Source organism: Apteryx rowi, unplaced genomic scaffold (assembly GCF_003343035.1).
Source record: "Apteryx rowi isolate R43461 unplaced genomic scaffold, aptRow1 scaffold_337, whole genome shotgun sequence".
NCBI lineage: Eukaryota > Metazoa > Chordata > Aves > Apterygiformes > Apterygidae > Apteryx > Apteryx rowi.
This window is the reverse complement of record NW_020449830.1, coordinates 180267-195917: the sequence shown is the minus strand read 5'-3', so window position 1 is coordinate 195917 and position 15651 is coordinate 180267. Positions and strand designations below refer to the sequence as shown.

At 41.6% G+C, this 15651-nt stretch overlaps 1 protein-coding gene across 1 annotated transcript in view; it reads right to left on the bottom strand.

Annotated features, from left to right (window-relative positions):
• The window catches only part of VWC2 (von Willebrand factor C domain containing 2), a 58413-nt gene extending 43412 nt beyond the window's left edge, over positions 1 to 15001 (bottom strand). The window contains exons 1-2 of the mRNA XM_026072087.1: positions 14239 to 15001; positions 7022 to 7151 (exon numbers count right to left, since the gene is read on the bottom strand). Coding sequence (XP_025927872.1) covers positions 7022 to 7151; positions 14239 to 14952 — 844 coding nt within the window. The 5' untranslated portion in view covers positions 14953 to 15001. The remainder of the gene's footprint in view (positions 1 to 7021; positions 7152 to 14238) is intronic.
• Positions 15002 to 15651: the final 650 nt, after the last annotated feature.

Below are 15651 nucleotides of genomic sequence, written 5' to 3'. Positions count from 1 at the left end.
TTAATCATATTAATTTTCTAAACTTTTTTCAAACAGCAAAGAAAATGTACTAGAGGCAGTGTGTGAAGGGAGGTGCAATGTGAACTCCATTTATATAAAACTGCAATCCAAACTTCAGAAAAAAATTTTTTTTCTTCAAAAGAAATTTTTCATAGAAGAAACTGATGGCTTCATTTTGAGGAACACAGGTTAGCTGCTTCCCTGGAAAGCAAGCAAACCCCCAAATGGGTCTCTATGTAAAATGTGCAGTTACCAGGGAAGACAAATCAAGCAACAGCACATAGTTTACTGCAATACCCTGGTGGATATTAGCATAAAGGTGCTTTCCTGTCTGAACCAGGAGCAGCTCATAGGACTACATGGTATGGCAAATAAGTGAAATGGCTGTGGCAAGCAGCACAAGATACATCAGACTTTTTTTTTTTTTTTTTGGTAACATGAAAATTGTCAGAAAAGTTATTCATTCTCCCGCACCTCGTTTTTCACACTCACCTGGGACTGGCACTGCTGTTCCACTGTTTGGGGCACATTATCATTTCCTTTTGCTTCAAGCCACAGTGGAGCGAGAGTATTTCTCCCCCCACCCCACAGGCAGTTGCCACGGAAGTGAGTGACACAGCAGCATTTAGCTTGATATACAAGCTAAACCCATAGCAGCAGGTAAGTGAAAAAAAACTGACCATAGAAGAAAAACTTCTCAGGCTCACTTGAAGCAACCAATAATGAGAAAATATGGCAAAGTGAATGCTGGAAAGTCTATAGGATACACTGCTTTTATATTTTAATAGGCTCTTCTATATTCTACATCCTCTTACCTAAGTATAAAACCACTACTTTAAATATTAAACACTAGTATAACCATTCTGATTGTCTTTTTGTGTCCAAGCAGAATAACAGGATGCTATATCCTCAGAGACTGATATTTCTATCTTTTGACAGCAGAACCCCCCAACTAAAAACTTAGCTGTTTCTTGGTTTAGAAAATAATAATAATAACAATTCTTTGTTCTGGTAACAGATCTGGGTCCAGGGTGACCAGATAATTTTGCCATATCTTCAGCCAGATCCCTCTCATCCTCTGATAGCTTTCTGTTATTAGATAATCATGAAGTCATCATAACATATGCACTGAAGAAATACCCTTAGAGGGAATAAAAACACATAGAGCTACCAAGGCAGTTCAGCATGGAAAGACCAAGTCACCCCTGGATCTTGTACGTGATCCACACATCTGTGTAAGCTGGAAATAGTACGGCCTAGGTACTTTGGGGACAAATTTTGCTCTGCCCACTTCAGGGTGGTAATCCATGTAAATTAAAACAGATTCTGATCTAAGAAGGGGGAAAAAAAAAATCCACAAACACAAAATGGCTCTGAYTTCTGCACTGGAAGCCCATGTACGTTGTTTAGCCACCAGCTTTCCCAGAGTAAACAACAAATGAGAGAGGGAAGAGAAAAGATGGAGTAGGATTAAAGCAGTTCCTTGAATTAAGATGACATAGACTGAACTTGTTCTCTACTTCATTAACAGCAAAACAACAACAAAAATTACTATTAAGAGTTTATTGACTTCACCTATCAGATTTGGAAACCACTTTTAATGGCCATTGAAGCTGCTGGCCAAAAGGAACAAGTCTGATATATCTTTGTTTTCAGTAAGTAGCTGCCAAAATATCTGCTACAGCTTTTCACCTACCTGCATAGTCACTAGGTAATTTTAATCACATACAGCTGTTTATGCAACTTTAATGGTGTTTTTCCTACTGAAACATTAATATTTCCTGGTTAACAGTCTGCTAGTATAAATCATATTGAGAAGTACAGCCAATTAAAGCAGAAAGTTTGTGCACCTTTTGCTAAGTGGCTCTTGCACATAAAATCATGGAACAAATACTGTCCTCCACACACATTTAAATGCCTGAACTGTAGATCAGAACGAGCAAATCATGTTGGTGCACACAATATGGGTGGCACTGGGATTAGTCTGAAATGATGGCTTGTTCATTAGGTTTTTTTTTTTTAATGAAAATTCATTTGTCAAAATGATGTTCTGTTTCAATCTTACAAACTGGACTTTCAATCATATAATGATTCCCGTATTTTACATCTAGAAGAGCCTGCTATGACCACCTGATTTGATACCTTGTTTAATGTAAGTTAGAGAATCACTCTCAGACTTTAAAAATTCTTCATCTTCTTTGTCATGTATTAATTGTCAGCTAAAGAATGACAAAACAGTATTTAAAACAAAGAGAGAGAGAGGGAAAGAGGAGAATCAAAGGCACGACTTATTTAAATCTCAGAGCAGCGAAATTCCTGATGTTTGCATCAGGAAACAGCAAATGGCTTGACCTCTATCAGGACAACATTACAATACATCCTCCATTGCTGAGACCGAGCCATACATTGTTGAGGGAATATTATATTTTATTTAAATATATCGCAGAAGGACATTACATTTTATAGGTCAGATGCTCCAAGGTACTTGAGCGAAGCTGAGGCTACAGGGGGCAACAAAGACCCAGCGCAAGAGAGAGCTGTCGAGGTGCAGCTGCCTTTCATCTGCCTGAAATAAGCGCCCTATGCAAGGCACAGGAGGTCCCTCAGCCCATCACACCCTCTCTCCATCCCGATTTAGAGTGAGGACAGCTCACAGGGGCAACAGCACTGCCTGGACCTACGCATTTTTTATTTTTTTAAATCACCTTTCCCCCAACCCTGAGAGCATCTTCACACACCAGGAGCTCCTCGCCTGCCATTCAGAGCTATTCTCAAGTCATCTTATGCTTAAGCACACAGAAAATTGTACACTCAGAAACCAAAGTAGATTTCAGCTCATCCAACCCTGCAGTAAGGGAAAGCAAAGCATCTGCTGCTCACTCCCCCTGCTCAGAATAATCTGGTAGACCTGCACTTTACTAGCTGCAACCCTTTCACCATAGCGTGCAAGTATTTCAGTCTAAATATGAACCTAAATATGAAATGAGGCCCTCACTCATCCCACCTCTGACCACCACCTCCAGAGTAAATCTCCCCTTTTGTACCGTCAGTGAAAGCAGCCAGGACCCGCCCAGCACGCATTACAGGCCTGAGGACGGGTACGGGCTGCTGGGCACCAGCAGTCGTGTTTTAGATTGTGCAACTCCAAGCACTAGGTGGGAGCTACCAGGCCCTTGGCAGATAGGAGACTTTCAGCTCTGCCTTCTGCAGACACAAAAATAACGCTATAACACACAAGCACCTACTCGCTAAGCATCAGCTGAGGAGACACCAGGATCCACTTCATTGCATCTGGGGCTATCTTTCAGCCATATAATGAAACAAAATCTCTGGGGGACTTTAGAACAAAGTGTTTTTTGGTCTAGCAACCATGCCTTCCCCTCCAGGCTCCATTTGGGCTATTGGTTTAATTTAATCCTCCTACAAACATACCTGCAAAAGCAGGGCCACGCTCAATCCCACTTGCTTCTTGGAGGCTGTGTGCTTCAAGCAAAAGCAGTGTTCAGCTGTATATGCCTATTAGAGCTCTTATACTGAAAACAGAAGTGGAACAGACAACTAAGGTAATTTAATTTATAGAGATAATTCACTCTCAGTATTGACCCCCCCCCCAAACGAATCAGTAGTGACAAATGCCCAACCTTTTTCTAATGAAAAGGGAACCCTATGCTTCTCATATTTACTCTTCCCTCACTACTCTGCACAGTACTAATGTTTGCACCTGATTCTGAGCTTACTGAAACTGCTGTGAATAAGTAACTGCACTGCTAGTACTGTAAAGCAGGAAGAAGATCAGGATGGGGCTCCTCTTACTTAATGCAGCTCTCCAAAGGCAGATTTAAGTTTTTGGAGGTTTTTCCTTGCTGTCGATAACCTAAAGGATGAGGCTCAACATTTCAACCCGCACAAGAAGAAAGCCCCTCTTCCATTCCCCTCTGTCCCCACTTTGCTCCCTTGCAGTGCATATACACAAAATAAAAACAAAACAGCTCCCGCAGTGGTAGTGACTTGAGATATAGAAAGCAGACAGCCCCCCATGCCCAAGGTTCTCTCCACGAGCTGGCACCTTGTATGCTTTTTGTAAGTCATTTTTCAGAACAGATACTTCTTTAAAGTATTCCCTGTCCACAAAGAGGAAAATAACATCTTTTGCTTGAAATCAGTGATCCACAGCTATAATAATATCTAAGCTCTTTCCTGACAGACAGGATGGGATATAGAAGATTATTACATTTTACATGTCAGCCTTTGTTCTTCCCTCTGCAGCAAGCTTTCCATTCACTTGCTCTTACCATGTTCAAAATAAGAAGCGTGCACCTATACACGTGCACACTTGCGTAAACCTGATGCGCAGTTACCTGTCCATCCCTCATTTGAATGGCTGCCAGTATTTTTGCGGAATCAGGTTAAAGTTGTCAACTATCCCCCCTCCTTTCCACAAAGCATAACATAGTGTCTCATACCTGCCAAATGACTGAATTTATCCACTGCTAATGACAACAGACCTGCACTAGATTTCCTGCACGATTTTTAATCAGGCATTTGAATGTGGTGCTACTAGTGATGGACGTAGCTCTGACTCTCTTGGTTCCCTGCCAACAATTTATAGGCCAGGGAAGCTGGGAAAGTGCTGCGTGTTATGGAGAGCCACGAATGGGAGGGAAATCAGAGTTTTGATTTTGTGCATTTTTAAAGCACAAATTCTAGTAAATGTACAGAACCCAACTTCAGCTCCTACATCTCCTTGTTCTATCGCTCAGAGGACAGATAATTTCAACACAAATGGCAGGATGCAGAGTGTGAAAACATTCATCTCACTTGTATGCTTTCAACCGTTCCCCCCACAAAGCTGGCTCCACCTTTTCCGCCATCAGATTTTGTGGCTATGCTCTTTTGGTTTAGTAACATGATGTCGTTGGTGTCATTCACTGCTATGATCAACCTTGAAGCACAATATTATGATTGTTTCCCCGACTCGCATTCACAGCACATTTGTTCCCGTAGGCTTGAATATGACAAGGTGAGGCAGGCAAGGTTTGCCTTCTCAAGAGGTTTTTGCTCCAGTCTAATTGAAAACATTCACCAATTCACTGAAATTCTTTACAAAAGGTAGTACATGTCCCATACTTTAAAATAAGCTCCGAAAGCAAATAGCCTAATATTTTTTAAACCAGTTCCCCAGGTTCCTTGGGAATGTATTTATGATACTGCATCAAAGCTGCTGAACCAGAAAAGCCCAGCCTCTTTTGAACTATCTTGTTTTTGTTGTTCTTGTTAATGGCTTTTTTTCTTGTCTAAAAGCTAACAAGGAAAACCACTCTTGGTTCTCTGACATGCACAGAAGTGACAGGACAGCTCCCTGCAAAGCTCTGGTCACCTTGGTCATCGGGTCAGCGATGCCAGAGTACCAAAGCAATATGCAATTAATATTGGGGATTCAGATGCTGAGGAAAAGAAAGCCCTTTTCTTGCAGGGAGACCTCAAGGAATTCAGCTTTTGTGCTCTGAGAGTGAGCAGCCTGGTTGCAACTAAAGCATGTTTGTGTATGATTTTTGAAACAGGCCCCATCTCTGGGAAATAAGTCAGGGACTGTGTGTGAGCAGCCCAGCCAAGCCCCATGCTGTCGTAGGAGCTTAATTCAAAGGCAAGCTACCGCCGGAGGATGGCCACCAGCATGCTGTGCTGCTGTTTGCGGGAGAACGCAAACTGACGAGAAAGTCAATATTGCTCCAACAATGTTAACACCTCTGGACAAACTCAGCAGGAAAGACTATGTGGGCTTAATGCATTATGCTTGTAACTCAGTCCCTGAGACTCCTTTCGTGCCGTGAGTTGCCCTGTCCTGGGGAGCTGCAGCAGAGCACGGTGCACACGGGAGGCAAATGTCCTTGTGAGCGTGCCAGAAGGCCCCTTGGGACAACCAATGCTAAAGGACCCTCCGAACTGGCTAGTTATCACACCACCAACTCCCAAATCCTGCCTGTCTCTGCAACTGTCCCTCAACACCTCAAAAAAGGCCCGATCCCATCTCCAAAAGAAGAGCGCCTTTAAGCTGTACAGCCAAGAACAAATTCCTCCAGGGTTCTAACAACCAGCTAAGGCATGTGAAGCAATTACTTTTATATCCATACAAATGAAACTCCCCCAATGCAATTAACTATCCCTTATCATCTACTATTGAATTTGTGGAAAGCATATGCTATACACTCTCTCCTCCTCTAGCTTTTCCACAATTTTAATCAGTTTGTTTTAGCTAACGTAATGGAACCTACCTATTCTAGAGAAATAATATATGGCTGAAAATTATCTGAATAATTTTAAATGTCTTTTTTCATTTTAAATATAATTTCATTTGAGATTTTGCAGCTTTCATTTCTATTAATAAATTATCATTTCTTCTTTATAAGTGATGAGCTAGTGTGTCATGTAATTTTTTCTTCTAAATAGACCAAGACTTTGATCTAATGCAAGTCCTTGCTGGGAGTAGAGAGTCTTTCTGTCTAATTTAGTTATGAAAAATATTCAATTAAACTGGGAAGTTGAATTCATTTAGTTATGAAAATTAAAGTTCAATAAGGTACATTTGAATTGCCTCGGAAAAAAAAAAAGAGAGAAGAATCTCTGAAAAGGGAACAAATAAGAAGGGAGAACAAAAGTAACTTTTACTGTTCACATTGAAAGATGGATAACATGAAGAGCCTGTGTTTCTTCTAGTGTGGCTATATAAAACACACTCACGCTGACTTTAGGCAGAATTTACATCCAGAAGCCATGTGAATATCTGGTATTAATACTCTAGTTGATACCTGGATAACAAAAATCCTTGCAAGTCATAATCAAGTCCACTCCAGTCAAGGAAAGAACTGACTCCTCACACTGGAAAGATACCACCCACATACAACACTTCCCCATCTCTGCTGGAGGTAAAGGGAAATATTTGAAATTATTTTTGAAAGAGGGAACAGCGCAATTTGGATCTCTCGGCAAGAAACCCCCTTTAAATTTTGCAGCAATCACTTACCATTTTTGCAGATAGGACAACACTGATCGGGTTCGTATACTGGATCCACACATTCAGTCTGGGGACAAGCTGACACAGTGCACAGCACTTCACCATTGGCTTCACAGYGACATTTCTCACACGGAGAAACCTGAAACACAAATCCATTTATCTTTTAATTCTTCCACTTAATATTCTCCTAAACTATGCAGTCTCTTACTTCCTATCTGCATTGTTCTTTCCTTTATCTCTTTTTTTTCCCCTCCCCTGTTAAAACAAATGCTTTTTGTGGTTTGAATAATGCAGAGAACGAGGCTGCTCCTGCAAAGTTAGAGCACTGCAGCAGAATAAGCCACAGCTTCTGCTCTAAATCTGTGTCCCACATGCAAATGTGAAAGGGATTTTGGGAACAAGAACTTCAGGTTTTTAAGTAAATAAAGTAAAAGCCTCCCTACCCCATATCAGTGAAATTCCAGCAAAATAAGTTCATAATTTAACCTAAGTTTGATTTAATCTATTGGAGGTTCAAAAAGTAATCCAGCAAATAAATCTTATGTTAAAAAAAAAGGAGAAATTTTGCTACATGAAATGTGAAACTTCTTTTAATGGAAACCTGTATTGCTATTTTTCCAGATGGAGAGCTTTTTRATAACAGGAAGTTGCATTTTATTGAAAATGATCATTTTCTTGGGCAAGTCTGGGAAAAGTTCTTGTGAATTCAGGTATTTCCATAAGTTAGCAGTATTTGATTGTTTTTTTTTTTAATTATTTGAAACTTTTCAGAAAAGAAACTGAAATCTAAAGAACAAGGATGAAGCAATAAGAACAGGATCATGCTTTTTATTCTACTGAAATTTTACTGGTTTAGAAAAGCTCTGTAGAACAGCAGAGCCATGATAATTACTTAACCAACTTACTCCAATAAAATTCATTTCAAACAAAACAGAATCAAGGCCCTATTTAGGACTGAAAGGACTGGTAAAGCTCTGTATTTGCTACATGTCCAGTTCCAGTTGTCCTCTTCAGTGCTCATGCCTAGGCCCCACATGCTGCATCTCTGGTGGCTTTGCACCACACAAGGAGGGGGAGGGAGAGGGAAGCAAAGGGGCTAAAGATGGATAAATGCTATACTGTAAAGCTCATTGCTGCGCTCCAAAAACACACTAGTATTCATGCTCAGAGCAGAGGAAGAAAGTGTGGTTGAATCTTATTACTAGCAATCCTTTAAATTTATAATCTGTGCAGATTCTAGGTTTTGGAATAACCATTTATTTCATGCACCTGTTGCCATTCCAGATTCCAGCTGATGCCAGACAAGCCATTTTCCGTATTTCTCCAACAACATAAGCAGAATAACCCCTAATCCAGAACAATTTCTTCTCAGCAAAGAATCATTCAGACCTCTAACTTTCAGGTCATCTGGCTCCTTTTCCCTATTTCTTAGGCAGCCTGGCACATCATTTGCTTGTGTCCGTGCTCTGTTTGCTTGCCTCTCTTGCATCCTCCTCACTTTCGAAGTTCAAAAGTGCTGCTCCTTGCACCGTGTTATCTCCAGCTAAGTGCTCACCGGGGCTTTGACACTTGTCTTCCCACCTTCCAGCACTGTCCCTTGCTTATGCACTCATGTATTTCCTCCAGCCTTCCCCTCTGCTCAGAAAGCCTAAATAGGGTCTTTGCTGTGCTGCTTTCTGCTTTTATTACTCCTTTATTTCAGACCTCCTTTGCTAGCTAGTCACTTCCAGTTCTCTCTTATTTTACTCTCTCCCTAGGATAAGAATACCCCATACATGATAAAATGCTACAAGGAGGCGCACAGCCCAATACTGCAGTTCTTTGTGGCAGGCTTTGGGACAACAACTTTGTCTTGTAATTATTTATAAACTGCCACATTCACTTGCAGAGCTGTAGTCACAGCGGATAAGATTTCTGACCCAATTTTCAGTCAAGAGGCTCAGATATTCCAGGTAACCACTGAAGCTGCATGCGAAATTTTGAGTGCTTGAGAAAATTGGAGCTCCTAACTATTTGCAAGTCACTACTAAGAACCCTTTCCTCTGGAGTTATACGTGCAAACAATACTTACTGAATTATGAAAACATGCCCTTTTGGTTTTGTTTGTTTTTTAAAGAATTCTACTTGATCAATGAGGTCCTACTAGACCTCATTCCAATGATCAGGCTCAACAAGGCAAATATACTGCTTTCAGTTTGTTTCAATACTTGTTGCCATTGCTTGAAAAACAGCTTGCAAGAACAAGCCCAGTAAGTACAACAGATACTCCCTCTCCCACAACTCCACTTAGTGGCTGTGCAGCTTAATATAAAAAGTGATGTAAAAACTAGGATATCTAATGATAATCAGGAAACAAGGCAGCACACAGATGTTAGGAATAACATCCCTCATCTGTAATATTTAAACATATTCTAATTAAGTAGCTTGTTTACTAGAATTACAGATTCAACAGAAGCCTAAAATGCCTAGAATGAGAAGCCTTAAAAAAAAAAAAAAAAGGCATTGAAAGTCCTGTGAAATGAGAGACACAACTAATCTAATTTTGATTTAATAATGATGATTCATAATGATGCATTTCCTTCTTATATAGCATACACACTTGAAGTCTACATCTTTCACCAACTGAATACACTGCTAATGTGATATTGTAACAGCAGGGTCACAGAAACTCCTCCTGGGTAACAGAGCATGGGATTTTCCAGGGGAGTACACCTGTGAAGCGCACCTTTAGGAAGTGCTGTCGTGTCAGGCACTGCTTTGTTCAGTTTTTCTCTTACTGGGCGAAAAAAATGTTCTCCTCTAACCTGACTGCCCCAGAGGGTTGCGTTGGCTGTAGGAAGAGCTGCTTGCCATTCTCTGCCACTCCTTCATCCCAAGGTGCCTCCTCCCATCATTTAGGGGCATAGTTCCACGCAGAGCTACACTTGGTGTGGCCACTTCACACATGAGCCCAAGGGAAACGTGCAGGAAAAGCCACCAACCACAACAGTACCCCTTCCCAGGCATGTGCTGCAACCAAAGAGCTGATTCTGATCCTCCGAAATTCACCGTTTCTCTACTTCTTTTCTCCAATTTTACAATGCAGCTTTTTACATCTGAGAGCGCTCTTGTGGGTTACTAAAACTGGTGTGACGATATGCACAACCCACCAATATGAGTAATGGCAGTAGAATCGAGCAAGTTCTGTATGTGCTTGTTTTTATAAAGCTCTTTTCATGCATGTAAGTGAAGCACAGTGGCTGCTAAAATGGTACCAGTGTCAACACTTATCTGTGTCTTTCTGGACTAAATGATAACGCATTGCTTTTAACAGATCATCAAGCTGCAGCAGGAACTGTAGAAAAACACCACTTCTTTCCTCATCTTAATGGCACCTTAACACTTGGAGGCATAATCATCGCTGAAGAGACAATAAGGCAGGGTATATAAAACAACAGTTAAATAAATCAGAATGAAAAGTCACCTTTGGACCTTCATTTCCTCTCCTCTGCTCCTGAAGGCCAGCCAACATGATGAACATCTCATGGGTTTGTTTGGGGAACAACTGGTCTAACACAATTCTCACTTCGCACATTTGACAGAGCCAGGCTGAACGGGAAAGAATAAGACCTATCAACCTCTCTCTAAAGCCTATTGATACCATGGCTCTGTAAAACCATGCAAGGTCAACAAGTTATCAACTATAGGTCAGCGGTAGTTCTGCCTATGCAAAAACTGAGCAAAGACAAGGAGAGGCACCGAAGCCTGAAGTATTCACCAGGCAGCCATAAAACCTGCAGAAAATGGTGTACAGATGGCAAAACCACAACTCCTTTAGAACTGTTTAAATGGAAGTTTATGAGCAGACGTATAAATGTTGCACTGTGGAGCTGCAGATGTGGTAAAAAGGCAAATGCACAAATGTAAACAGGTAGATTTCCCACTAGTGGTGCATGGAAAAAGTTATAGCTTGGTTTATCCAACTAGTATAAGCTGTCATAATTAAGATGTGACAAGTAATTTACACTGGTTGAAGTTGCAGTGCAAAGTATAATTTTAGCTTTCTCTTCCCACTTCTCACATGGCAAACATTAATTAAAAATAAAAATTAATCTATAAATAAAAAAGCCCATATAATCTATAACTGATTTCTTGAGCCTTGAAAAAGACTACATTTAAAAAAATTCAAAATCCTAAGCTGATTTGCTATTGCACTGGAATTTCTAGTAGTAGTTTCTTTCCACTTTCACCCCTCAGGAGCACATGAACAGGGCTAAGCTGACAAGAAATAAATGTATCAACTTTGTTTTCATTTCTCTATGCCTTCGAAGTATCACAGATATTTCAAAATCCAGTCGGGTTTGTTGACTTCGGGGGGGGGGGAAGCAATAGTTTTCAAAAATTTAGGGTTTTCCTAAACAATACAATTAGTTGTTAGTCACCTCCAGTTACATTTTCACACAGTTCTGGAAATGATTTATGGCCCTTCCAAGGCTGTTACTTTTTAAGCCACCCTGCATTTTTAAATGACACTGTAAGATCAAAATACATCTAGTAGAGAATGTGCTCAGCACCCCTCAGCTCCAGTGCAGAATTCTATCCTGATTGCATTTTACCAGGTAAGGCTTTTACTCCCATTATCACCCATATGGATCCTGTGATCCCTTTGCCATATTGCATCCCAATACCTCCATCAGAGAAGAGTGGAGGCTGGTCCTTCCTCCCACATCTGTGTTTTTTTTTTTTTCTCTCTCTGCATTGACATGCATGTGTTTTTTTAAAAAGGAAAAACACATGCATACACACACACAAACACACACACACACACACACACACACAGGCTGCAGGAAGAACTACAAGTCAAAGAAACACATCAAACCTCCCATTCCCTTGTAAACCCAGCTTCTGAGTTATCACTTGTTCCTGTTATGGACATTTTTTGGCATATCAAGCTATACACAAATTCTACTTAAGCAAAACCCTAAACTTGCATGCACACTTACACATAATGATTTGTAAAGACAATTTCACCTAAAAGTTAGGAGCTCATCTTTTTTTTCTCCCTTCAACGATGTCTGACACTGTTCCCCACAAAGAGTCGGTACGCATGCAGACACACAGGAAAAAAAAAAAAAAAAAAAAAAAAAGATCACATCACTATCCACTTACAATTCCTCCCCTGACCTTAATCAAGAGGTAGCATATTAGCAACCCATAAGACAGTCAGCCTTAAACTTGCAAAACAGCCCTTGAAACTGCGCACGATTATTTACATTTGCGATTGCTCCCACTCAGCAGCAATCTGACGACACCTGTGCATTACTTCACCCGACATCTCAATTGATTGCAGTGGCGTGCGCGAACGCCTGTTTGCAGCCTCGTGCTCGCAATGCTGCAACCTGACCTGGAAACCAACTAAAAAAAAATCAAGGTCCTCACATGTCAAAATACRTAGGCTGCAATTCCCCTGCCTAACTGCATCCGTAACTTTCCTTGTGCATCCTGAGCCTAAATCCATTCCCACTCGTATTTCCAATTCTGACTAACACAAAGCATCAGTGGGAAATGATGTTTTGTATAGAGAGGCATCAACAGAACTGCTAAAGCCACAATGGGGTTGAAAATACAGTTGAAAGCCAAAGTCTCTTCACAGCAACGTTTCTGTAAATACCACTGTTTAGCATTTCTTTTTTACCAAGGCTGCCAGCCATGCTGAAATACCTTTAACGTTTTATCCTCCTACTACACACTTAACACAATAAGGCATTTTAGATTTGCTTTACAGCCATTAATACAATAACACTGTATAAAGGCAGAGATATGGAAGGTTTTAGAGGAGCATGAATAAAGCACAGGGAGAAGTCTTTAAAAGTTTGATACTGAAACCTACAGACAACATGCACAGAAGCATCATTGTTTCAGTTGCCCTTCAGAATTAACTTTGCTGGAAAAGGAAGGATTTCACAATCCATCTCTGAAAAGGTCACACTGAGTACCACTGTTAAAAGCATCTCCTCTCTCTTTAAAGTAGAAAACTGCTGCCCTAAAGCTGAATGCATGCTTCAGGGTGACATGGGAAACGGGAGGCTGAGCCATTGCTCTCTGTCATGCTTTGAAAACCACTCATGTGCTCTACACATGGCTACCTAAGAGAGAGCACGGGCAAAATATTGTGATTTATTCTGAAGAGAGCAGTTCCACTCTTTTTTTTTTTTTTTTTTTAAGAAGAAGAAGTTGAAGAATGTGGAAAGACATTTGGAATAGAAATAAGTTTCTAAGAACACACAAATACCACAGAGAGCAGAGGTGGGAACTTATTTACAGCCTTAACAGTTTTTTCCTGCACCTTGAGAGGGGCTCAAGCTGCCAGACCTCTGAATTGGTTTTCCCACTCCCCTCAACCTATCCAGCTGTTAAAAATTCAGGCACGTTGCTATATGGGTTTTGATCCAGACCTGTATCTAACCGACATTCCCAAGCAAATACTTAGAGACTGCTTGCAGATCTCAGCTCTGATAAGATACTTAAATGGAAAAAGGCAAGATAAGCAATGGCAAAACCGGCCTCAACTCCAAAACTTTTCAGTGCACTGCAATGTACAAGTTGCATTTTCAATGATAATGACTTTGCATAATGGTGCTAAAAAGGCCCTACTCTAAAAGGATTTCTCTAAAGATAAAGCTGTATAGTATTTAAAGCATCACTGTAATCCAGACTGTGAACTATGCTCTTACTAAAAACAAGGCCCATAAGAAAGTATTACATAATCTTGACAGCCCAGTTTAAAGAGCCGAAAAGGAAAAGAGAGAAATGAGTCGTAGGAAAAAGGTTCTGGCACTGATAAATTGCTAGGAATAGAAAAATCAGCCCCCAAAACACTACTTGATCTATGCAAGGTGGAAGTTGCATAATTAACATAAGGTAAAATAAGGTAACAAATGTAGTGCTAGGAATTCCCATAACATCCCCATCAACACCAAGTAGCATCATTTCAAGTAACATTTTTTACTGTAAATACCAGAGGACTTAATAAAGACCAGCCCCCTCATTTTTAAATGTTACAGTATCACTGAACAAGAAAGGTCATGTTTAAGGGAAACATTTTACAGCAGTGCAGATGCAGTATTAATACAAAAAGTGAAAAGGGGGCGGGGGGAAGCCCCAAAACATGGAGAAAGCATTTCAAGAATGTAACATGGCTTTATATGGCAGAATAACCTGTGAAATTACTTTGTTTCCAACCTTACCATGAATTCCTCCAGGGTCTGGTAGGTTTTCCCACGAAACTCGCAGTAGTTCTTCCTCTCCTTGCACTGGGGGCAGCACTGTGTGGTGTCCACGTGGATGCAGCGCGGGTGCAGCCGGGGGCACTCGGGCTGGATGCACAGCGGCCCCTCTTCCGTGCACAGGCAGGGGCAGGCGGAGGGCCCCGGTGCAAACTTCTCCCCGATGGCGTACACAAAGCCGCTCTCGTCCACGCAGCCTTTGCCACGGTAGTCCGGGTAGGCATACTCCTCCGGGGGCTCGGAGGTGACACTGGCCACGGCCTCAGGCAGGGACGCATCTTCAGCCACCTGAGGTTCCTCAGCAGCGGTGTCCCTTTGCTCCTGCACTTGAATGCTCCCCAATTTACTGCTCATCCCCTGGCTATTCCAAGCCTGCTTTTGCTTAGTCCAAGACTCCTTGTTTGAGTAGTTCTTGTTTCCTTTGCTCTTCCAATCTCTGGCGCCCTCCTCCCTCCCGCTCCTGCCGATTTCATTCATTTTCCCAGGGCCTGTCTGACCATCCCTTGTTGACGTGTGATCCCTCTTTTCCTGGCTGGCTTTTATGTCCTGTTTGTCTTGAGCCTTGGCCAGTTTTTGTACAGGTATGGTGGAGCTACAGAGGGCAACCATGAGGCAGCAGGTTACGAGGAGAGAACTGGAGAGAGCTCCAATTGCCATTGCAGTAGAGCTGGGCATCACCTACCGCATCCCATAGGGGACACTGCATTCACATCGGAGGGAATCGCTGCACAATGCCACGCTTCCTGCGAAGAGAGTGATTAGGCATGCTTCAGCCTGGGCATGGCTCCCTGCGCTCACCCACACCAGCGCAACATCTCAAACAATATGCAACCTGCCTCGGTAGTTTATGCAAAAGGCAAACAACAGCCTTGTGCTGCATCCCTCCTCTTTCTCCCCTGCTCTCTGAAGCCTTATAAATAGCAGGGCTCTGGGCACAGACCTGGGCTTCTTCAGCTCCGTAAAAGCGCTACACACAACTCTAGGGAGTTAGGATTTGCAACAGCAGGTGCATGCAAAAAGTCACAACATTTGGGGGTTATTATTCTTTCAAACGACACCACATGAAGAGGACGTATGCTAAACTAAACAGAGCTCCCTAAACCACAGTAGAGTCCAGAACAGAAATCAGACAGTTCAATCCTATGTGCTGACTGCACGCATGAGAGTTCTCCTTAACCTTTTATTCATTCTGAAGCGTGTTTTTTTTAATACCTGCCAGCGAGCACATTTCTTTCTACAGACAAGTAATAGGATGCATATTAAAGTGAGCAGAGCAAAACTACATCTTTTCAGAACTACCTAAACAAGCACACACCGTGTCTTTCTTCCCACGTTTTAAAGGCAAAGCAGATCCATTAAGAGTTTCTGCGGCAG